The 26,254-nt window shown below is 40.9% G+C and overlaps 1 protein-coding gene across 1 annotated transcript; it reads right to left on the bottom strand.

Annotated features, from left to right (window-relative positions):
* On the bottom strand, positions 1-26,104 carry ptpn9a (protein tyrosine phosphatase non-receptor type 9a). Its single transcript, XM_088920467.1, has 13 exons — positions 25,613-26,104; positions 17,999-18,142; positions 16,413-16,502; positions 13,739-13,863; positions 12,862-12,967; positions 12,528-12,638; positions 10,132-10,460; positions 9,900-9,987; positions 9,190-9,259; positions 9,017-9,095; positions 8,231-8,381; positions 7,294-7,501; positions 1-7,103 (listed from the first exon to the last, which is right to left on the bottom strand). The coding sequence occupies exons 1-13, from the start codon at positions 25,703-25,705 to the stop codon at positions 6,913-6,915; spliced, it is 1,785 nt and encodes a 594-aa protein (XP_088776593.1). The 5' UTR covers positions 25,706-26,104; the 3' UTR covers positions 1-6,912.
* Between the last annotated feature and the right edge of the window lie 150 nt (positions 26,105-26,254).

Here is a 26,254-nt window from a genome sequence, read left to right on the forward strand (position 1 = left end):
TTATTGACATAAAAATAAATAGTCCATTACATTGCACTGTTGAACAAAAAGATATATCAGTAACACTTCACAGAAAGTGTCCACATTTTAATGTAATTACACATGAATACAAAATTCACAATGCATTTATACGGTTCCCCATGGATTAAACATTAACAGCCATTTATTGTAAGGTCTTACTGAAATATCAATTATTGAATAAAAAAATACATGGAATTATAATATGGGTGCCAATACAGTAGAGCAGGCTGTTCGAATGTCAGAAGTCTGCGAGCTGGGGTTTATGTCTGTAGACACATCTGATCGATAGCAAGACAGCAAAATGAGGTACCAGGTTTTGTTCTGCATTGCATCTCTCAATTTCTGTTGCAAAGAATGAACAACACAAAATCCACAAGCTAAAAAGGGCTATTTGCCCTGTAAAAATGTATAAAGGAACGTTTGAAGTGTGTAAAGATATACAACGTCAGACAAAACTCCCATCTTCAGATGGTCCCAGTTTTCAACTGACTCAATCAAGTAATGTTTGGGTGAAGGCGAAATGTCCCTTTGTCTCATTGGCCCACTAACAGGAGCTATCAGGAGGTTTTAGGAATCCTGCTGGGCTATTCCTAAAGTGCTTCTTTGACAGGGGTACATGAAGTCATGTAAAAAAAAGGTGCTTGTTTAGGTTCAGTTGTGGATGAGATGCCAGTCTTAGTATATGACCATGTAGGCCTCATCTCTTTCAGAAACCAGGTTTCAACAAACACTTTAGTTGCAGAATCCTTTTGCATTGGTTTGCTGAAACCTAGTTTCTTTTAATGTGGCGAAATTTCTCAGCTGAGCGATTGAGGTGCTCTTGAAGATCGCTGGGGGTGTGAATCCTATAGCTAAACAACAGTAGTGGAGAAAGAACATGTTCTGCGATCGTTCAAACTGAGCTTTGGCCAGCTGAGCTATACAGATCCTCAAGACCTATTAGTGATAATGCATATTTAAACTTGTATGAAAACCTATGTGAAACCCAAAGATGCAACTCCTTTTAAAGCTTGAATGGTAACAGAATTAGTTGTGTCAGCTTAATGTAAGTTTAAAGCAAATTATTCCTTTTGGGAACTACCCCTTTGTCCCCACTCTCGTAAAACTAGGCTGTCAGTTTCCATTCTGAAAGGGAACAATGTCTTGCAGGCACACTTACAAAACACTTGACAACGAACCACAATCCATTTGTGTACAGCAGTATCAACATGGGGGGGTTATAAATCGACAAACAGGTTTTCTGGGAATTTCCATTTGTGCTTCCCATGCAAAGTCTTTAAAAAAACATGTCCAATGGCTCTTCCCGATTCAAACAGGGATGACCCATTGCTCCAGGTTCAGTTGGCACTGCTTGGGAAGAGTCAGCATTTTGATTTGTTCTCTATAGGAGACTAAGTTACAGAAACCCTATCCTAAACTATAAATCTGTGCTTTAACAAAAAAATCTTACAAAATACACAAGATTACAAAGGACACTAATGGGTATTGTGCTTCACAGGGGTGAGATATCTGAAAAAGTTATTTAAGGCTACCCTGTACCTGAACACATTTACGTGAAGGTTTAATAATAGATTGATTACTTCAAAAGTGGTCAAAATAAAGTAAAGCCCATTACAAACATTTTTGGCTTTAAAACAGTTTAAAGAAGAGGCCTCAAAGAAATATTATATGTAATGAATATTAAGTTAAAAGTAACATTATTAAATCGAATTCCTTTTGTGCACAGTTTTACTGCGACTTGATGTGCTGATTTGCAGGGGAGTCCTGTAAATTGCCCAACAACCTTAGAGTCATGGAGCAATGCCACAGGATTTAAACCCCCTTAGGGAACTCTTAAAATGCATACTTACATTGCATTCAAGGCCCCTTTGTACAGCTTAGCATTTCATATGTAAATACTAAGTAGTTGTATTTCAAGTGAGCATGAAAATACAGGGATGATAAAGGCACTATATATAGAGTAAGAGAATAAACAATCATATCAAATTTGAGAAACATTGGAATTAAATGTTAAAGATTGGAATTAATTAAATGTAATATGGTGAAAATAACTACAAGCTCAGAGTATTTGGGTATACTTGCCTGGATTCTGCATGTAAGAAGTCACACAATGCTTAGTACCTAACTAACTCAGCTCATTGTACAGTACTGTCTGCTTCATTTGTGCAATACAAGCTACAACGAGAGTGACTTACTAGGGGATCTTTTAAATGTCATAGATTTTAATGCTTAATAAAGGGGCATAAAATTAATAATAAAGAACATTTATTAAATGTTTTTTACAAATTACTTCGCTTTAGAGTCTTTTGAAAGTTTGGTTTAACTCTACCTCTTTGAGGTTTAATTAAATAAACCAAGGTCTCAAAACCAAAACGATCTTAGAACTTAAGGGTTTACAAGCAGAGCCTAGCATTTTGAAAAATATATGTAGTACTTTAATGTTCTGTAAAACGTCTATGTTATTAGAACATTTTAATGTGTTAGACGGTTACTAAAATATAATTTTAAATACTATCCAAACAGGTTTGAATAACATTAAATGAATACAAAATGAAAATGTAATGAAAAATTGGGTCACAGTGAGTGCCTGTCAATGGAGAAACGGAGATAAAAGACTACCAAGTACATAGAGAATGAGTCTTTAAGAGATGCTTACTATAACCATTCAATATGAATTCAATAGTAAAACAATGAAGAAGCATTAATACTAGACAGTTACTTTATATAAAGGTTCCCAGTTTTACACTTGTACAGATGATCCTTGCAAAGCAATGGGAGCTGAGTTTTGGAACACATGGCCATGTAAAACTACTGAACAGCCAGTGCGTCACACAAGGCCTCCTGGAGAATCCCACAGCTGCACCTCTGCTGGCCTCTTCAGGCACACTGCTTCATCTGCATTGCTGGGGAGGAGGCTGGGCTTTGCCAGCGTCTTAGACTGGATTGCCTTTCTTCCAGGCAGACTACGCTCATTACACATTAGTTACATTATTGCTTAAAGAGCACTTGGGGGAAAAAACAAACAGATATTAAGAAAAGCAAGGTGGGAATGTCTGAGCAAAAGTGCTTGAACAGCCTTTTTGCAAACAGTATTGCACTCTGAGGACTGGGCTGCTGCTGTATGGGGCTGTGAGGTGTGCAGTTGTCCTTGGCTTCCATTTCAAGAAAAAAAATTCCAATGATCCCTTTTACCACAAAACAGAGCAATGGTCAATTCAGAAATTCAAAAGCCTACCGCAATGGAAAACAATCTTGAATCACGTTACAAGGCTGCCAGAATACGAACAGTGAGGACAACACTGCACTATGAGTGAAACTCAAGCATCTACCGTCCATTCAGAGCTCCTAGGGTCTGGGTGTCTAATCATACTCCGAATTCCTGGGGATAGAACTTCAGATCATTGAGTGTCAAGAGGCAGTGTCTGCCTACCGACGTCTCACAGAAGTATATGACACTATACCAGCTATACTGTGTCACCGGCACACATTCTGTTTGTTCTGCGAGTTGTGAATTCTGTCTGTAAAGAACTGGCTTGATTGAGGGCATAACTAGTGGCACCGATCCACTATCGGAAAACTGCTTATTCCAGGTAAGGATCATTGCGGCTCGGTGCCTATCTTGGAAGTACAGGGCATACGATGGGATTGCACACTCTGTCGTAGGTAACTGGAACCAGTTACAAGTGAAAACTGTTCACCTTTTTAGGTGGGGGGAGGGGGGACACCTGCAGAATTCTTGTAGAAACTGCCAAAGAAGTGCACGCTTAATGCACATAATCAGGCTTGCAATAGGAGACTAACAGCACTAGAGACACTATACAGCAGTCATAGTGCCAAATGCTGTTGAGAGACACTATGTGGCAAGCATATTGTTTTGCATGACACTTAAAACATATGACTGCTATTCCAATTCCAGTTCAAATAATTCTCTTTGGGGAAAAACAAATACAGCATAGCTGATGCCAGTTGGATTGTAGGAATTAAAGTAGAGTATGGCTTCCTATTAAGCAGCATATTAGCAGGGTACCAAAGTAGCATCTTATAGCATTAAGAGACAAGATCATTTTCATCACTTAAAAAGCTTTTGAAAGCTAATGAAGATAAATTGAGCACTTCCAGAATCTGGTACTAAATATTTAAGTATTAATTTTGATGTATGGTAATAACACAAATACAATACTTCCTATGTAGGTCAGTATTATTTAAGTACATTAGCCACTATCAGTGCTAATAATGTCAACACGTTCCACAGTAGAATATATCACGATCGTATGCCTGTTGTGAGCAATATTTCATATAAACTATTAAATTGTGACTTAACCATATGGCTAAAACCTGTAACTACCACTCCTACAAATTCAGATCACCCCTCTGCTTGTGAGACTACAGCCACTGTAATTCATCTCCCACTGCTCTCACAGGAAAATAAACATTGCCTCATTTATACTCATATTTTACATCACACTTCCTTGGCTGATGTGACAAAACAGTACTTTTAAAAAAAAAGTCTTCAAATTACCGTTTTATCTTTAATTCATTATGAAAGAGTCAGCCTTTAAATAAGCAACACACAGTTCTTTACTGCTTCAGCTGCATGGCTAAAATCAACGAAGTGTCCGAGTTCCCATTATTTCTTTATATGCTTCAGAGAACACAAGTCTACCTTCAACGCAAATCCTGCTGAGCTGTGAGGGCGAGTGAACAGAGATGACAAAGAAGAGTTCTTGTACTTCCTCCTGCAGCGTCTGTGTAATCAAACAGCAGGGCTCGAGGTGCTCGCGTCTTCATGTGACAGGGTTTCCCTGCCAGGGACTGCAAGGAAGAGGCAGCTTCTCCAAGCACCACCTGCCTCTAATGCTCTCCGAAAAAGCTCCACATGCTTTACTGCATATGTGACATAACTAAGCTGGCCTAATATAATGCACTTAACTTTACAATGGAGCTCCACTAGTGATAACTAGAAAGCAATTCGAGGAAAAAAAATTCTCCTGAAGCTTGATAAAGTGAAAGCAAAAACTTATATTTCAAGTTATATTAAGACTTTTTAGGGGTTTTATGATCATGTTCAGACTGGAAACATTAGCTGAAGCACTTTAACATCAGTCAGAGGATCTTTAAAAGGATATAAAATTAAAATTTTACAGAGATCTTCCTTTCTTGAACTTTGCCACTACTATGCAAATCCTGAAACCTCAAACCTAAATCATTTCATATTCAGATTTGGGTGCTTTTGATAAAATTGAGTACGACTGCTCTGCAATCACTCTTTGAGGAAGGCATAAGTTATGATTGAATAGTGGATTAGGACACAATTTGCAGATACAGTACAAGCCATAATTGCAAAACGTGTCTGTAAATGACCTTAAAGTTGAGTAAATTTACATTGATGGACAATATATAACATTTTAGCATGTGACAACTATACATCCAGAAGAAGTTAACTGAGTTACAGGTAGTACAAAGGGGCCTCAGCTAAGCAGTCATGAGGAGATGTGCATCTCTGCTCGAGCAAAAGTTCCATTTGAAGTCCAATGCTGAATCATTGGTTCGTCTTTGTCATTTAAAAAATATAAGCAATAAAATCCAGGAGGCATCCCCCACACAATGAGACCCTCTGACCACTCTAATATCTTGGCCAACAGCAAGAAACTGGAATCCCAAAGAAGAAGAGCAACTTGACTACTCAGTTCAGTCATTTTTAATTTCAGTGGCTTCAGTTTCAACAAGCAGTAGAAAAGATGACCCATGGAGTTTGAAGCTATAAAGATATTAAGTCTGAGTGATGTACATTTCATATTCTTTTCCAAAGCTTTGATTACAAAAGCAAAAAAAATGTAAATTGTAATTATCTATGTCTTGAATGAAGTACTGTACAGGATATCTTTCAATAAATAGTGTTATTTAAACTTTTTTTTTTAAATCTCACGCATATACATGATGAAGATTTAAGTTTGAACTGATGATTTAATTCCAGTCTCTGCCTCTTTTAAGTTGCAATTCACAAAAAGCATTTACAGCTTTAATTTAAGATCTAGAATCAGTGACTGATAAAAGGAAACAACTGTGCTTGCTCCATTGGCAGGCTGGGATCTATGATCTAGATGGAGCAAGTTCACACCTGGGTCAAGTCACCAGCTGACTATGAAAAGGTTTCCCCAAGTTTTAGCACAGTAGGGACAGGGCTGGGATAAGTCAGCCTGGCCTCCCTTGGTACCAAGCAAACCAGTGGAACCTCCTGCCTTCTCTGGGGCTCGCAGGTTAGTAGTGACATCTTCCGATCTGCGCCGAACCTCCTGCATGCCAAAGCAGAGCTTACAGCCTGACAGAAGATGAATGTACAGTACGTGTGTGGTCTGGAAGACCTTTCCACACTTCCTGATCCTCCCTGTAGAGGTACAGTGGTTGGCACTATAAACTGAGACCAGGATTCAACTGACGATTCCAAATTGGGAAGGCATATTTAAAAAAAAACGGAAACTAATTTTAAAAGGTGTGTTTGAAGGTTGCTGCTTAATATGAAGCCTCACTCAGACTGTGCTCAACTGTAACCATCCAATCATTCACTAGAAACTGAACATCAGAACGATACTTCCCACAACTTATCTGAATGTACACGACTCACAACAGCGCACAAAGAAGCACATGAGCTGGAGTGTCTGATGAGCTCCATGCCCACCTACAGGAAAAGCCATGGGCACAACAAAGCTCAATTCCTGGGCAGCGCAGCCTGCTTGCATATCCTGTGGTGCCTTCCACATATTGCCGATTCTGACTGGTCTGTGTGGACCTTCGCAACTAGTGGTTCTACCAGAGAAGGGAGTGATTGGGTCAGTCCTGGCAGCTTCCGTGTCCCACAACAGACTGAGGCTTGTGGAGTGATGTCATGGGGCCTTACTTATTAACCATGAGGATCCCCTGCTTCTGGGCATACTCCAGGATGGCAGTGTAGCAGAAGTAATACTGGTCAGGGGTTTGAATGCTGAAGGCGCGCTGCGTTCTCATTCTGCGCACTGTCTGGTAGATGTTCAGAGTGCCAACGTCTTGCAACTGGGAGAGACAGATGTCCAGGGCGCAAAGAGTACCTGATGATGGAGGTAGCACTATTAATGCATGTAGGTATAGGTCTGTCAGGTGAATCTGAGCTTACACACAACAAAATTAAGAGCATAACTGAATCCAAGGAGTAAAAGGAAGAATGGAAGAAGTCAGAATTTACTACTTGCATGTTGTCTTGTTTTTTTTTTTTTAGAAGGAAGAGTAAGCAGTACCCACCTGTTCTGCCGATGCCGGCACTGCAATGGACGACCATTGGGGGTCCTCCCTGGTGGCCCTTCCATCGAGAGCCCAGGGCCATGACCGCCTGCCGCTGCTGCCTCTTGACTGCGCCCAGGAAGTCGATCAGTGTGATGGCAGAGGTTGGTACCCCGTAGTCTGGCCAGCTCAGGTACTGGAAGTGAGCCACCTGTCGCTGTTCGCAGGTCTGAGGGGAAAAGAAAATAAATCACTTAGTCTCATCTGGCACACTGGCAAGAAAAACTATGACACAATGACTGTCAGGATCTGGGGTGATATCAAATGATAAAATAGGTATACCTATACACGTACGTATTCTTTCATCAAGATGGATGAGAGTTGTGTCACTAATTTTATTTTGAGGAATACAAGTTCTGCTTGATGGGGGGATGTTATTCCCTGCAATTTGCATTCCATCTGGGATCTTGGAAACTGACATGTATCGGCTAAATCCCATTCTAAAGGAACACACTATACATTTTCCTGCCATCAAGATTTTCATGAAGTTCTTATACTTCCATTTGATGGGTGATTTCCCTGCTGCAACTGCTGCTTATATGATCCTACACAATCAGTAAGGCCCATCACAGTTTACACAGCTTCATTAGGGAAGCGGACAACAATGGACCAGAAAGCAACTTTTTGATTGCTGAGTATTTTTCAGTGTATTAACAATTTTGAATATATTAATATCAGAACACACAAAGGTACGGAGAACAAGGTTCTGCAATGACTATAGGTTATAGGTTTCATCTACCATTACTATACTCATCCATTGAGTGAGGCTGCAGTAATCACTGCTCTGAAGCCTTATTCAATATTCTTCACAATGGAAAGACATGTGCATGCTTTAGATATTAGACAGACCTCAGATTAGTCTTAATAAGCCAGTATCCTAGTCTCCCACCCCTCTCACCTCAGTGTTGTGGAGTTCCAAGGTGGTCTGGTTGAAGTGGGGCATACTGTCCACTCTCTGATTGACAACTGCAATGTGACCATACACCTCCTGCCCACCTCTCTCCAACGGCCAGTACTGACCACACTTCTTTCTCCCCCCTTCATCTGTCCTGCAGGCAGAATATCAAAGTCCAGCATTTTCCTACCGATGAAGAACCCTTCTTAAAAAAAAAGATCTCATTTTGTCTGTGATTGGGAAAGGCCACTTCAATAAACAGAGGAGATTAAAAGACGATTACAGTCCCTTAATCCTATCCCCAAAGCAGATACTCTTTTTACTCACTAAGCCTAATTGGCCAATAGAATGAGACAGAGCCCACTGATTTCTGTGCCTCCTAGCCCGTACCAAATGAGGCACTTCACTGTCAATTTTCTCTTAAGTCAGCAGCCAAGATCAGCAGCCTTTTGGCGATAAGTGACCTCCTGAGGGGAATTCTAATGTAAAACTCGATCTACAATGTCTGGAACTGCCCCACAAAAAGTATTTTGAAAACTGGACTGAGCTCTTAGAAAGGTGTAGCTCCAATATAAAAATTAAAGTATTAGATTGCTTTTCATATACAAGAGCAAGTGAGCCCAAAAGAGAGCTAATACACTGTGTTTAAGCAGATATGATCGTCATTATATAAGCAACTTTTTCAGCGGGTAGCATGCAAAACTTTAGAGTATGGATGCCTGAATTCACACAACCCAAACTAAAATGTGATGAAACACAATAAAACACTGACAGTCAAAATCCCAGTACCTCGTAGTCATGACAATGACTAACACATTTTGCTCCCAAATCATCCTCCAGAAATCCCGGTAGGTATTCTGCATGGGCCCTGCAGACAGAGAGTTAAGTTACCTCAGGCAACCTACCTACTGTTCAGATACTGTGCATGTGGCATCATAAAAATATTGAAGTAGTTCCTCTACCTTGAGTGCCAATGTAGGCATTTTTCTGTTTGTATCCATCCATGAAGCTGGCATTTATATAATCAGATTTCTGTAGGAATAAACATGTTAGAAATGCACTAGATTGTGTATTTCCTATGATCACATTTTTTCAATCAATAACATACAACGTATTTATGTTTGTCTTTTTGTTGCAGTGCACTACTGGACATCAAGAAGAAATGATGTAAAAGGCAAACTCAAGGATGATCAAGGAGAAAAAGAAAAGTGGTTTTATATTAATGTTTTATTCATGTTGTTAATCAACTTTGGTTGAATTAGAGCTTGAATCATAAGATATCTTCCCCATAGTATTATAAGCAACACTGAATCATAAATCAGGGATAAAGGAGTTTACATAAGCAATGACACTGAGAATCAAGGGAATTCAGAATTGTTGAATAATAAAAGCACAAATGGACGCAAGTGGAAAAAAAAGCCTAATAATCTCTTATTCACTCTTTGTATATAAATCAAAAAGAAATTAAAAGGAATACAGACAAAAACACACCAAAACCTTATGCCTCTGAATGATAAGTCTGGAATAAAGACAAGATCCAATCCTGCTTTGTTCTGGCATTGACTATGTTGATCAAGAGTCAATTTCAAATTGAGTGTTTAGTCCCAGTTAAATCCTATTGTCATCTGCCTTGAAGCCAATAGGTGTGCATTGATGGTCAGGAAATTCCTACCTCATTTCTTCCAGTTTTGAGCCGAACTCTAGTCTGATCCAGACAGAGGACATCTCCATAACGGTTCTTGTCCTGGTTACACGGAGTTCTGGGGAAAGAAGAGGTAAACGGAGATGAAAAAATAGAGGGACTAAGATCTCCTAAAGAATCCTAATTCATCCCAGCGCTTCGAGAGCAAAGGCCCTGGTTTCGGAGTTTGGAGCGAGCAGGACGCACAGCCACGTTGACTCACAGGGCACACTGGAAGGTGCCAGAAGGGGCCTCTCGGCGGATCTCATCGTACTCCTCATAGATGCCCGCTCGCTGCACCATGCCCAGGTGCTGCACCAGCTCTTGCACGCTCATGGACTCCAGGCCCGGGGCGTGGATGGAGGCGTCTTCGCGGGCTGGCGCCAGGGGCAGAGCCACCAGCTCGTCCACAGGGTCCACACAGCCGTTCTGCCCGGCAAGCAGCTGCCGGTTCCAGCCAGGGGGGTCCAGGGCCAGCAGCCCCCCAAGATGCTCTGGGAGACAGTCCCGGGGAAGGTGCTGTCGCAGGTCTGTCATCTTCACCATCTGCACCTGCACAGACCAGACAATCACTCAGCAAAACCTCAACATTCACGACTTCCACAGGCACAATTTCACCCATTCGTGCAAAATGTTTTTAGTGACCACTTTTTTTTTTTCATCCCCACATCTGTGTACCAAATTTGCCTGTTTGCAAGCAGAGCAGTAGGAGAGTAAACACAGAAACCAACTTCCACAGCTTCATCTTGCAGATCGCTTGGCATCAGTCTCTGAAGCCAAGGCACAGCTTGGTTAACATGTTAGCATGTTTAGGCAGCAGTGCATCATGGGTTCTGCTTGATTCGGTTTCCTTCAGGAAGGCACTGGTGCAATGTGCATTGTGTACCGAGTCAATCCAAGCATTACCCGTTATCAGAGTAATGCTCGAATGCAACTCAGTGTTGTGCTGCAAAGTAAAAGAAACTTCCGATAAATTAGGGGACCACATTTTTTTTTTGTTACCCCTGTCTCAGTTCTTCAATGTCACATGGAAAAGGTTAAAAAGAAAAAGGTAGAAGAAATAAATCAGACAAATCGCAATAACAGGAGTGAGCTGGCTGAGTGTAAAGGGACTGAGTACACCACTTACTTTGTCCGCTATAACAGTGCTGCAATAAACATTATTACAGTACAGTAGTGCAACATTATAAGAGTAATAAAAACAATATAAAAAGTAAAGACACTGCATTTTATGAAGAATGAAAAAAAAACTCTCATACAGGGTAAGTTATTATATTTGTATGCACATGTGAAGTAAAGGTAAAAAACTGCTTTAAGTTTCCAGCACTAATTTCATTAAAGATTCTTCCAATAATTAGCTAGGCTAGTTCTGAAATAGGTAACAGTTAGAACAAAAATATTACTACAGAAATGTATCATTTTGCAGGCCATGGAACCATACCATTAATTTGTTTTTTCCCCCAATAAGGAAATGTCTTATGCTTGCGAATTCACCATTTGTGGAGACTTCAAGGTATCTAACCCTCACGAATACCGAGGCTTTACTGTATATACTGCTTGTGTTTTGAGGATAGAGGACACAAATAACTTATTGACACATAACTGATCACCAACAGTGAAAACTGAGATGTCCAATAAAAAGACACCCTTGAAATGATTTTAAAAAATGAGAAAAGTTACAGTTCCTTATAACTGTTGTATATTAATTTTAGACCTAATGTACCCAAGTTAAACACTAGAAGGAAACTAAAATGGATCTTCATCTCGGTTACAATGCGTTAATATGTAGAATGTTCATAACACTACAAAACTGGAAGAGGTATAATTATCCTTCACAGTATAATGTTTACACAGGCACGGACTGTGTTAAATGAAACACTTCTTAGTTTTGTTCTGTAGCTTCATGATAAATGGCTGAAAATTCTTATGTTCCTGGTCATTAGCAATGTGTGAACAGACTGTCACTTCACACCTCCTGGAAGCCTGGCAAAGACAGCAGCTCTGACTGACTCCCAGTGCTGTTATATTTCAGTTGTAAAGAGGGAGTGGCTCAGCTCTCCCATGGAATAAGTTCGAGCAAGAAGCTGTGTCAGCATGCGTAGCCTGCAAAGGAACAGGTAAAGGTTTATTCCATGCTGAAAAGAGAGACAATGTTTTGGCTGTGGAGCCTCCTTCAAGTATCCACAGCCAAAGCATTGTGCCTCCTTTCTTTTATCTTTCTTTAATGGTTAATTTATGAAATTAACCTTTACCTTTTCCTCTCCCATAGAATACTACCTGTATTATTACAGTCAACTGGTAAGACAGTTTTTAAAAATAATTTAGGAACTTCAAATTTTAGGCATTAAAAGCGTTTAGAACAAAACTTGTACATTTGAGCATACCACACAGTTACTAAATGATCTGCGTGACTGCAGCACTTCAGGCTGCGCAAGAAAGAAACTCCTCATAAATATTAAAGAATATTTGGGTAGTCAAGTCACCACATACCAAGACAACACACTGCTCACAAGATTCTTCTCCCAGCACAGCCTGACGCCCGAATTTTCATCAAGACAGCAGTTATACGATCGATCATGGGGATGTTTTACTGGATAATAAAAAGTTCTGCCCACCCACCCTCTCTCGGAGTTTCTCTTTCAGCAGCAGGCTCAGCAGGTTGTAAGGCACGCGGAACCACACCGGCGCTCCCACAATGAACACCTTCTTCAGCCGGGCTGGAAAAGCCCCCTGTAAAAAAAAAAAACAGGAGATTGCCGATAGACACAATCTTTCACACACAATCACGGAGAACGGGCTAGTTACTCATCGGCCAGGGCTAGGGCTTTGCAGGAGCCCAGGGTTTCGCTTTGGCATGCTGACACTTCTTCTAACACATATTAAAGGCTCCGCTCGCACGAAGGCCTGGCCTGGGACAAAAGCAAAAGGTGGCCACCCGTATAGGCTCTCTCACCTTCAGCAAGTTGAGGATCTTTTTGCTGAGGTCCAGCTCAAAGTTGTTGTAGTTGGACCCAGCCATGTCGTAGATGAACACCAGACCATTCCTCTGGGTTTCGAAGCTGAGGAAGAGAACAGAGGAAAAGCAAGGAATCCAGTGTAAATATTACCGATGCAACCAGGCCAAGCCATAATGAGCAGGTCTCAGCAGAATGACTAACAAGTAGTAGCTGTGGGCAAATAAGAGTCTTCCCACACAGCGTGCCAGAACGCATGCCTGCGGTTGTCAAACAAGGATCCAAAACACCGTCATTGTTAAAAATGAACTGATTATCATTATATAAAGTGTTGTTTTATGTAGATTAGTAATTCATCATGTGCACATACTTACATGCGTTTTTTTTTATCACAACGCGTTTAAAAAAAGCCTTATTGAAGGCTGTGCTGAGAAACACTTGAAGGATTCTGCCCAGGGTGCAATCAATTCTGAGGCAAGAAGCTAGGGAGTTCTCTCCAGCTGTGAGGCCAGGTCTGAGTTTGGTGTTTGTAGGCCCCAGGCACTTTCACTCCAAAATGTGCAAAAAGAGGGGTGAACGACACTTGAATGACATCGATTGACTTGATGCACTTTAAACTATTCTAATACTAAACCACCTGATTGATGGAGCAAGTCGAGCGACTCACTTCGATACGTCCAGTTTCTAGAAGAGCCGCTCGATAGCGCATGATTATTGATTTGGAGCACCTAGAGTCGATCGCAAACATGTAGTTTCAGCTCCTTTTTCGTTAGTCACTAGTGTTTCCCTCCTTCGCAGGCTCTAAACATTTCGTAGCCCCCAGTGCCTCATGGGAAACCAGGCGCCGCGTGAGGCACGCTGCCCCAGGGCCCTCACCTCTCCACAGCGCGGTCAAGCAGGTAGAACAGGGCCTGCAGCACCACGTGGTGCCCCGTCTTGTTGGGATGGTGCAGCTTGGCAGTGAAGAGGGCAATGGAGGCACCAGAGGGGTCGCGGGCAGCCTGAGAGGACGACAAGGGAGAGAGCGGAGCACAGCAGCTGTTACCACGAGGGAGGAGGTGACAAGTTAAAATAACGGTCAAGAACTGGGCAGGGTACCCGACTGATGAAATGACCCAGTGTGTAATCATGCGACTCTGGAGACCAGATTTTTTTTTTTAATTAAAGGAGGTCACCCATTCCTTGAATCTTTTTACATTACCCAGCTGGCTTATTCGTTGAGGACTTGCCCACTGACAGACGACTTTGTATTCCATATATTGCTTGTCATGCAATAGAAGTATGTTTCTGTGCATAGCATAACTAACCCAAATCTAAGGTGAAGTAAGGTGTTATTCCACTTTCCTCCACAAGAGGGCAGAAAGCGCTCACTATTACGCAGAGCGGCGAGAAAGGTTGTTGCATTTCTTATCAAAGAACAGAAAGGACTGGAAACAAATTATGCTTGAAATAGGACTAAACGGTCCCGTGTTTTTCAGACTATCGTGAGAGGAAATCTGGTCATGTAAAGAGTAAGGCATAAGTACATGAGCCTTAGTGCCTGACTGAAAAGTAACAAAAATAAAAATGAAGCAGCATATTTCAATATTCAATATAGAAATACGGTCACATATATACACATAGTGCTTACTGATATAAATCAAACTATATGTAATGCACATTGTACTTCTCAGAAATAAAACAGTCTGGGGAAAGGGGCTTAAATTGGTCCTTTTCGCTGTAGTATTGAGATTCACTTATTACTGTCTTTATAATGTACAAGAGTTCCATAACACGCGTGACAAAATGACACCAACTTGGTATGAATCTGTAGACACGGTGGCATCTTAAAAAAAACAATACATGAAACATTTTAATATTAATTCAGCTGAGGAAGCCATTTTTTTAATTCATTCTAGTTCATTATTAGTTTATTTGACAGGCACTTTCACCCAAAGCCACTTATATCGGAATGAATTCCATACAGGATCAATGTAAGTGAAGTACTTTGCTTAAGGGCACAACAGCAGTGCCCAAAGCAGCAATTGAACCCACAACCTTCTAGCTACAAGTCCAGAGCCTTGACACTCCTCTAGAAACTGCTGCCTACAGCTCCACCTCATCTGCTGTTGAGTGGGGCTGCAGGCCCTTATTGGCTGCCATACATCACCTCGATAGACACAGCACTTCAGTGGAGGATGAAGTGGGTCCCCTCCTACAGTACATGTAACACTGGATCCTTTGGAATGGAAATAATTGCATTTCTAAATAGGTTATTATAAACCGAACACAAATGAAACTCAGGTGTTGAAATATAAGATTAAGATGAACCTTTTAAACCATCTTTTAAAGACTGCTTAAACCTATAGAAAAAAGTTAGTCTTCATGCCCCTCTCAAACGTGCTCAGGAACTTACTCCACTGATATAGACGTGTGACCTAGTTATCCCTGCTCTGACCTTGTCTGAAATTGCAAACACCAAATATTCTAGCAAGTACAAAACACAAAGGGAATATGCTTCCTATGACCAACAAATAATTTTACAAGGATATTGACCTCTATCGAAGTGATCATTGAATTTTTCAATGGGTGTTCAATAAATACTGCTGCACTATTCAGGGCAGGGCTCTGTACTCTTAAGGTCATGCTAATAGAGGCACATGATTCTTCTCCCTGCAAGGGTGTAAAGCTGGAAACACTATAACACCCCCAGCCCTTTCAGATCTTAGTGCTGGTTGCTGCCAAGGTCATCTATGACCACGACAAGCCTGTAAGTTCTAGGCCCCAAACTGCAGAGCAAGCATTTGAGTAGAATATTTGATTGCAGTTCAAGCACAAACTATAAAGCAGTGCTGGATGTTCCTAGATGTATTTGATTACAAATTGGATTTCCCTATCATTTCTGAATTAGGTTTTGTAAGACTGGAATCAGAGGTTTTCTATATGACTGAAGACGCACCCTGCAAGAGTGATACAGCCGTCCTCCTTTGCACTGTGCACAGGGTTCAAAGGCAATCCTTTCTTCCCCACACATGCAAGATCTAATGCGTCTTGTACAGGAAGTGATGAGCTGCGAGACCCTGCATTATATTTTTATTGTTCTTTAATAGTGTAACACACACGGCCACTACTGGCTGTGCGAGCCGGCTTGCCAGCACAGTGACGTCACCGCCCTTCCCTGTGAATAGCAGGGACCGCAGCCGCCGGGCTGACGGGAGATCTCCCTTTGGCTCAAGTGGCTGGGTCCCTGTTGAGTGACGCCGGAGGCCTGGGTTCGAGTCCCCAGCGGTGGGGGGCCGACCCGAGGCGGCAGCAGCGAGGGCGCATCCCCAAGTGAACCCCGGAGCGCTACAGTACGGTTCCCCGTTATTCAGGAAATATGCTGTTTTTGCTCTTGACAGAATTATTGTCCATATCAGAATTTTCTTCATAGTGACTTAAAGCTATGGTCTATTCCTCCGACCACCATAGATGTATTTTCTGATCTGCGCTCTGATATGCTCCTCTTCTCCTATGTACTGTATAGCCATGTATCAAAATGCCAGATTTTCAGTGTCAGGAGCCCACTTACAAGCACAGTGAATTTCCCACTCAGTAACTCCGATTTCAGTGGCTCCTCCAGGGGCTTCAACTTCACTATCCCCTCCTTCAGACGGGTTTCCTGTAAGCACAGACAAGACACCCAGGAGCGTCAAATCAAGCCACATATCTGTAAATCTCCGTCTCTGTGCAGACTGGTCGAATCAGAGCCTCCAAGAATGCATCACAAAGAGTGATAGGAATATAGACCGGGTGACCCAAAGGTCCTGAGGAGCACACCTGTGGGAAAGGAAGGCTGTAGGTATGTGCATAGAAATCAATGGACTGAACAGGGATGAATGACAAGCAGCAGCAACAGCTTTCCTAATCTGAATTAATGTGGCCTAAGTTCAAGAACATTCAAGCCGAATGTGCAGGCCTGAACAGTTTTGAATGGAATGTCTACAGTATATATACACACACACTATAATTATTTTTCATTGTGCAAGTTATTCCTTAGGACCAACTATTGGAATGTAATGCAAGTTTCATACTGATCACTCAAAAATTATCTTAATGTAGATTTCTACATTGTAGTTTAACAGTTGCATGCTTTGGAGGTGAATTCTATTGGTTAAATTATAATAAAAAAACAAAACAATTTAGATCTGGCACAGCATTTCTACATCAGAATGTCATATTTAAAAGGCATTCAGTGTTGTAGATTGTTGGGGTCAAAGGTTATTGCTCACGTTTACTAAATTAAGGGATACGAATCCAATAAATTATGGTTCCAGTTTTGTTAGAAGCACACAGAATAGCCCTGGACACATACGTTTCTACAGGAACAACTGCAAAGGCTAAACGAGGGCTTTCTTCTAGAAAGCACTACATTTTTGAAACAGTACAAAATTCACTGAGAGACAAACAGTGATAAAAAACAAAAGAATCGTACGCTGGTCCTATGTGTGACGTAATCAGTGTATATATCACAACACATTACCTATTGTCGAAAACAGATGTCCTTACACACAGGAAACACAGCACGTTCATTGGTTAAGGATTTCAAGAGGCGCACAAAATATTTGGAGTAGAAATGTGTTTGCTGGTGACCCTTGCTCTGATCTGGTCTACACATATATTTACATTATGGTTCTGGTGACGAAAGAAAAGAGAGTGACACCTAATGACAAAGCCAAAAGTCCCAGGTGCGCCAGTGTATAAACACTGACAAATGTGTTGACACAGCTGTCATGATTTTGGGTAATCACCTTGAGTAAACTGCCCTTTCCGAAACGCACACAGAAACTCCTTCACCAACGCTGAACTAAATCAGTCAGACAAATCGGGCTCAAAGGCATGATCTGCACAAAGAAATGTGCTGTATAGAAATAATGTGGCCCGTACCGTTACACTTCATCATTCTGTTTAAAATCGAATTCTAGTCAGCAAAACCTACTGCCTGTTCACCAGGAACAGAGACGTTGCTGAAGATCCTTCAGTAATTGAAACACTGAAGAGAGCTTACTCCCCTGAGAGAAAGTCACTGAAATTAAGATTTTACAGGCAAAAGCTATGAGAAGTTCCTGAGGTGAAGAGACTAGGCCGAGCCAGTTGTTCCTCCACACGGACACCTACCCTGTAGCTGTGAAAGAGATCGATTGCTCGCAGGACGTCAAACTTGCGGGCCATGAGAAACTTGACTGCCACGTTCCAGGAGAGCGGAGAGACTCCATGCTGCGTTGTCCATTTGTTTATCTCCTCCAGAAACTGCTTGGTAGCCTGAGGGTATTAGGAAAGAAAATGGGAAGAAACACAAACCCTGTTATTTCCTTCCATCTTAGATGTTTTTTTTTTTAAAAAAGGGGCACAACAAGGATATGCGATGCATTTGGCATCAATCCTGCGCAAAGCAACTCCACATCACCAACCGCGGACACCTTGTCTGAAAATAATTCAGAGTCTACGTGAAATTAAGTCTGGTTCATAATAAAGCAAAAAAAATATATCTTTCTGTATAACTCCACATTTTAAGAAAACTGCTAGATCAGTGAAATTAAAAGGAAATTACAGGTCTTGTAAAATTATAATGTAGTAGTATTTTAATTATCGTCTTTTTTGATTTAAGATCAATGTCTTCCTCCTACAGAGGGTTATATATAAAAAATGCTGAACCCGACACACACAGGGCTCAAGGCAGAACTGCAGCCTACATGTGCCCTGCAGGGCTTGTACACACAGGGAGACAATTCGGAGGACCAGGTAACCTGGCCAGCATGTCTATGCTGCAGGTCCCTCACGTGAACATGAGTATTCCCAGCATTCGACTGCTGCACGAATTTCCCTTAAATTAAATAAACTCATTTCATCTCTCTGATCTGCAAATCAAAGAGCAACTTCTTTCCATCCTTGTTTCCTAGATGATGGGCTTGAGGTTTCCATAGAAGATTACATAACGCCAAGCCCACAGTCCCCTCTCAGTCACTCACTGTCCCAGTCTGCATGTGGTCTAGCTGTCAACATAGAGTACTTTTCCCTCTCCAAGAGGCAGAGTTAATAGGCAATAGTAAGAAAGGAAAAAAAAATACTCCCAACACTGACAGTGAAAGAAAAAAACAGCGCTTTAAGAATCTCTGAAGTCAAACTGCTGTACAGCAGGATTTCCCAGGTTCAGACCCCAGGCAGGAAACACACAGATGCTAAAAGCTATGTACACAAACCAAGAGCTCTAACGTTATCAACAACCATAAATAGACAAACACACTGTTGCTGAATATATAAACAGATCTGCATGCAGACAGAGAAGTCACGAGGGAGCAGAGAGATCACGATGGGGGAGAATTCAGAGAAGAGCACAGGGAGAGGCAAGTACAGATTGACACACACTCAGGCACAGTGATGTGCACCATTTTGTCCTTGAAGCACAGAAAAAGTGAACAATCCAAAGTGGTAACAGAAACAATGCCTCAGAGATAATCAGGCTCTTCTGACAGTGAGATGTCTGCAGCGCAGGTGCTTTTGGATAACTTCCTAATTACTTAACCCCATTCCCAACCTGCAGAACTGACTGGAGTTTGAAGACAATAGCAAGTGGTTTCACTGCGATTTCTCATTTAGAGGGAAAACAGTCCATACATGTTTCTGGTACTGAGTATTTTTGCCAGATTTTACCAGAAACCATCTTTTTTTAGTTAAAGTTGTTTTTTCAGTATGATTGCACCCTTGATGTGCTGCAAGGTCCACTGTGCCCTACAGGAAATTAAGAGCACTCTACAGCCAGGATAGCATGGTTGTTAGTTGTCCATGTTCCTCTTGGCTCTTTGCAAAACAGTGACGTCAGCAAGAGACGCTATTCTCTTCCAAATGTCATTAATTTCCTGTAGGGCACCTCAAAAGATGAAACTGAGGTACGATCATACTGAAAAAATGAGTCCCCTTTATTTTCTGAAAAAGATGGTTTCTCCTGTATGGGTAAAAGTGATACTGTTGCAAAATCAAATCTTAAACAACTGACAATTTCAAATCGGGTGTTAATATGATAGTCAATTGTAATATAAAGCAATTCATCTCAAAGGGCTTTTACCTATAAAGACCCGCTTCATCCACTGCTGAAGTGCAGAAAATAACTGGGTGATATCAGAGTTAACATGCCTGTGCAATGGGTTCTTTATTGCAAGGTTTTGCTAATGATTTGGACATTGATGTCTCATTTGAAGGACAGCATGTCCTGTATCATAGTGTCCCCAGTCAGTGGGACATTCTGGGGAGTTGATTTGCAACCAACAGCACTTACAGCAGCAATCTGGTTTTCCTTAGAGTGCTCCTACCTCAGTACTGCCCAGGTCCAACCCTGGTTAGCTTGGAAGATCTAAAAAACTCAGGCTCATCAATGGTAGATAACTGGCAACTCCGAACTTCTAAAGAAGAAAGCTGTGAGGGCCAAAACATTTACAGTTAGCTGTATTAGAATGCCCATTCTATGATCTGCACAGACCAGTCTTTTTAATGATTTAAGTAGGTCTTGGAATGATTCCACAATTGTGCCAACTGGTAGCAAAGAAATCCGATTGCCCCACACACTGGGAAAAAAAAAAAGTGTGCTGTGCCTTGTATTCAGAAATTGCTACAGAAAGTGAAGGAAATCCTCCCTCTTCAGAAAGACTTTTTTTGATGACTCACTGATATATAGAAACACTTTGTTCCTTTACGGTAATGCTTGTTTCCCACCTATTTTAGAAGAGGCACTTTGTCCCCATGCACAGCATGGGTGCATTTGTGCTTGAGTCACCTATAACTCTGCAGAACCTTGTGTCAGTGTCCTGGCCTGACAGAGGAACTGAAACTCCAGTGCTGAGCCCAAGGGCTTCTTCTGTATGAGCAAACAAGAGGAACTAAAAAACGCTCATTTTGGACTTGACAAAACATACCCTTAATATAGAATAATACCATGAAACATTTCTGCATTCTGCACTATATGGATGTTTTTATTTCTTCAGTTATGTAGAATGGAACTACTTGTTGGAGGCAGAGTGTCAGTTTCTGAGGGGTTGCTTCACGATCAGCGACTACAGAATGTCAGTATAATACTGTAGTAGTTTCACTTTAACACAAAACCTCTCAGTCTGTCATGCACACGCCATCCCGATTCAGTGTGACATTTTGGTAAAACCAGCTTAATTAATATCATGTAACTAACAATTAACTGAAAAACTAAAGATCTGGCTGAGCCAAAATCTTGCAGTGACGTGGATGGTATGGACCAGTCTTTTAGTAACAGGGCTTGATACAATACATGGAGTTTTGCATTTTTTGATTCCATCAGTAATAAAAATAAACTTCATCAACGTCAGCAACAGCATTTTTAAAAAAACTTTTCTTCTCTGCAGCAAAACCAAACAATCCTGAAATCTCTAGGAACAAGAGGTCACAGCCTTCCCATACTGCCTGCCCAGAGCCCTTTTCCTTTTCCCTTAAAAGGATAGGATACCAAACTCATAACTGGGTGTTGTCATCAGAGGAATGAAATTCCAAAAATCCACTCTCACCTGACAGCATTCCCCCTTGTCATAAAAAAGCAGGATGTTATCTTTGGCAGCTGCAGCCATTTCTTTCTGAATGGGAGCCAAGAGACCCTTCAGAAGTGACCTAGCTGTCCTTTAGAGATTTTAAACAAGAGTTTCATACCTTCCCTGGTCATTTCAGGTCTTTATACGGTGACATTTCCATGATGGGAGCACATCCACCAAAGAGGAAAAAAACAATACAAACGCACAAATGTATGCCACCCATCCTTGATCCATAGGAAACTCACAGACTTTTACTTTGCAAGGTCAAAAAAAGATGCTGTCTGGAACAGAATTACTGAGACGTGCTATTAAAATAAAATTAAATCGCGTTTTGAACATCTGTGCTAAGGATTAATAACACTGGCACGAACATTCCAACTCATTCCGCTCATGAGCGGACACTGGTCTTCAAATTCTAAATCACCTACAATTAGTGCAAAGACCATTAAAGCAGCCTATTAAGATGTAACACTTTTACTGGTACTGTTGTTAGCCTGAGCTAACACTGGTGTCTGGTACTGTTGTTGGCCTGAGTCACTACACTGAAAACACTTTGGATATCCTTAGTTTTGTGCTGTTTGTTTTCCTGAAAACAATGTTTCACAATAAAAGGATTCACAACCTTGCTTTGTAATGTCTTATATGCCCACACCCACTGCTCCTAATATAACAAAGTGCTTCTTATAATCTACACTTAGATCAATTTACAAGTAATTTCCTGTTATGCCCTCCAGTCTTTTGTTGTCAGTTGAAAATATAGCAGCTATGCTTCATTTTATAGCCGAAAATAAGGTCCAAAATACACATGCTGAAGAAAAGGATATTCTTTATTCTTAAATGGATTTTGTCAACATGTACTTCAGTGCATGCCTCTTGGCCATACTGATGAGAGGATTTACATAATATAATAAGCTTGCTTGTGTGAATGTGTTTTCTGAGGTCATGTTTTATGTAGCAATAAAAGAAGCCCATGTGTAGCTGAGCCCCCCCTCCTATTTTTTCCTTTTCTTGTTACTGTTTATTTATATCTCCTTCTATTTTGTATATCTGTTATAATAAAGGAAGAAAAGTTAATAAACATAGTTGAAAAAATTGTCAACTGCCTTATAAAACTAGCTTGTCTTTTTCCTCGACAGAATCACCCATCTGCCCAATAGAACATTTTAAGATTTCCATTCTTGCCAGAACTGTTAAGGCCTCTCATTCTTGTGCCCCTGGTTCAGAGAGCACATGGTTCTCATGATCCATTTTCATGCAAGATCTACCACTCAGCACTAATGTTACCAACATAATTGCCAAAAACAGCACTGGTACTCAGAAAAGCGCATGGCAAATATAAAATCAACATTCAAATGCACACCTACAGGTACTTTTCACATGGAAAGACTGACAAGGGGGGGGGGGGTGGAGGGTGGTAGAGTTGGAGGATTTTACCAGAAAAAAAAAACATGATTTCTTCTAAAAACCTAATCTATATCTTTTTTCTCTCAGTTTTCTTTCAGAATCTCACTGTTGTAAACCCCCTACACACACACATATATATATATGCATGCTGTGGGTGTTTCTTGTAAAATGCTGTTCAAAAGAGGCAAGTGAAAATTAACCCTTCCTACAAATTTTGTAGTACATGAACACTGTAGAAGATGGCATTAACCAGATACTACTTACAAGCTCAGGTAGTGAAAGATTCAGCAATACACATGGACTGCCAGCTAACATTAATTTGACCTGCAGGCATTGCAACTAGGCATTGGAATCATACACTACACAAAATGCTTGCAATACTGATACATGCAGTGAGACAAAGAAGAGAAACATTCAACTGCCAACACATTCATTCTTTTCTTCAGGGCTGCCAACTGGATGTTCAGAGTTTAGCATTTTGAGCTCAGGGGTGAAACTTAAATTTTTTATGGAGCTACAGTCCATCACAGCTTTGATTCCTTTGTCCCTAAAAGGGGCAGAACAAGACCAATTTGTATTTTTTGCTACTTCATTCCAACCAAAAATGTATTAGGAATTAAACAGCCATGGTGTAAAGCCTACACTTCAGTCCGCTCCACAAACACATCTACTAAAATAACGAGTGGCTGCAGAAACCGATTATTATTTGGAAGTTTGTTGCCTCGTTGTCTTTCCAGGCTCCACCACATAAACATTAGCGGCTCAAAGTGGAAACTTGTGAATGACTGGGCTAAATTCCGGACACTGTCTGCAATGTTGGCACAAGTCAATAATATGCTTGGATAAAAGGTTAAATGCGTCATTTACCCTCCGCTTCCTGGGAGCTGGCTGTATCCCCCCCAAACACACACACAGCTCATTTTAACGCTTTTAACAGCTGCTTGAGTGCGCAGTTCCCCGTGTTGACGAAGTTCCCAGGGGGCCCTGATGTCCGGACACAGGGAATCTGGGATCTAATTACCAGCGGACACTTCCACTGCAGACAGACTCTCGGAAATGAAGTACCCAGATAAAGCTGTTTGCCAGAAGAGGCGATGGGATGGGAAAAGTGGATTAGAGCCCCAACGGCGAAAAGAATGACATTAAGGAGCTGGACGAAATGGTATCACTGCCAGCTGTTAGCCCATTACAACTGCAAGCTCGGAAACGGGAAAGCAGAATACAATATTAACATTTAAAAATGTTTATTGAAAAGGTTTGGATGCAATGCCTTCAAACAATGCAGAGTGCCATCAGGCTGATCTTCCGGAAAACAAAGCTGCAGGCCACAAAAAAAATAAACTACACTTTCACAGGGTCAAATTCTCAAAGGGGTGAGAGGGAAAAGCAAAGCAAGAAAAGAGTTACGGTATCCTATCATTAGCTTTGCTACCCCACTGTCTTACTTCAGTCTAACAGAACACTTACAGGATTGTCAAAATAAGAGTTTATAAAGGGAAATAAACGCAGTGAAAACTATCGTATGAAAAATTTTTTTTTAGATAGCTTTTGGATGAAAACCAAACTGAAAACACACCACAATGAATAGGTATTCATTTGCTGCGTGAATGCATCATGTGCAATAAATGATTCAAGGGCAGGATAGCAAGTCAGATGCAGCATTTTGCTTGTTTTACTCTTGTACTATTTGAAAGCGTATGTGAAAAAGTATGTCAATGTAATGAAATCACTAGTTTAATCGATACATAAAAACAGGAAAACGCGATTTCCCATTCAACAAACAAAATCCTCTAAGCTGTACATTCATTTTTTAGCAGAGGAAGAAGAAATAAAATTAGCTCAATTTCCTTCTATTGGAAACAGCCTAGAGTCTACAATCATATATCGTGATCCATATGCGGTAAAAATACAACAGTTTTAGACTAAACAGGACTGAAACTGAGTCTTTAAAAATAATCAAGAATTGTAGATCTTAATACGGTTTTGTAGGTAAAAATGTACACGTTTGGTAAATTCCTACTTTGTTTAAGGTTCCGGTAATGTAATTTCTAATGTTTCACAGCCATAGAAATGACACTGGACATAACAGGCACATCCCCGGCTATGGTCCTTAGTCCACCTCAGCCCAAAACTGCTTCTCCGACGAGATGGAGACTGGCACCGAAGCAGTTAAACTAAAGTCTACCAACCCCCGCAGCGACAAAATAAAAGGAAACCAAAAATATTTGGGTTTTTTTAATTCAAACGATCTACACCTAGTTGCATGCCCTTGATTCAACCAAGGGAGATACATTTTAGCTTCCTTCTCCCCTGAACAACACACGACAATGTCTCAGATACAAAATGAAACGGGATCACAAAATGTCTTGCCTCGTGTTTTCGTGGTCTGTAGGCCGGAGAACAGTGCGTCAGAACCAAAACAACTTTTTACCATTCATATTCGCCAAATTGATCATTAGCACTTCCCATCAAATGAGTGAAATGTAAAACACGCAATGCGTTTTAATAAAGAAAGCGGAAACGTCCATTAACAGGCCAGTCATAAAGAGACATGGCGCTGTGAAAACAGTGTTGCAGCGTCTAACATCTTATTAAAACTTTTAAAGCCTTATGTACATAGTATCCGCGGATGTGTACGAATACACGTGGAAAGAAATACATTTAAAATGCACATTAAGCTTCAATACTCAATAAAACTAAAGAGCTTCCTGTAAAGCTTAGGAAGTTCCTATGTTATTTTAAATATATATTTCAAGACTTTCGTTAAAAACGCAAACATTACCTGCTCCTCTTCTGCTGTTAAATGAGCTGCCATTCCTTTCGTTGATGCAATTTCGAAACTCTTCCTTGTTTTTGTATACGACTTCAGGTTCATCAACAGTCGTCCCACTCTTTGTCGGAAAAGAAAATAACTCGCTACTTTAACCCGAAACAACACTGTATATCAACATATTACGCATCGCTACAAAAATAGGGTGTAAATGTAAAGCTTATTTCCTCCAGAGAGTAAATAAAAGGCAACAGACGTTTAAATAGTTCCTGCAAATAAAAGTGTGTATCTATATATATTTAAATTCGAGCTCAGTTTGGTCCTCCGAAAAAATACTCCACTCCGTAGAAAACCAGAAGCCTACGAATTCATGCTGCTTCTCGATGGCGTATCGCAAATAAAATAAAAGTCCACATTTCCCTGTTAACCTTCATCACTCTGCGATTATTTTTGAAGCATTCCTGTGTTTGCTGCCTTGCAATCTTGAATCCATCGGTAGTTTATTTCTTCAAAAGGAAAGACCTCAGTCACAGAACTCCGACTCCCCTACTGGTTACACAAAACACAACAACTTTCGAGCTAGAAAACTCGATTGCCAAGCGCTCTCTCCTTCATTCATAAAAATGCCTGGGCTCATCGCGCAGGCGATATCCC

The sequence above is a fragment of the Atractosteus spatula genome, chromosome 7 (assembly GCF_055471065.1).
Source record: "Atractosteus spatula isolate fAtrSpa1 chromosome 7, fAtrSpa1.hap1, whole genome shotgun sequence".
Classification (NCBI taxonomy): Eukaryota; Metazoa; Chordata; class Actinopteri; order Semionotiformes; family Lepisosteidae; genus Atractosteus; species Atractosteus spatula.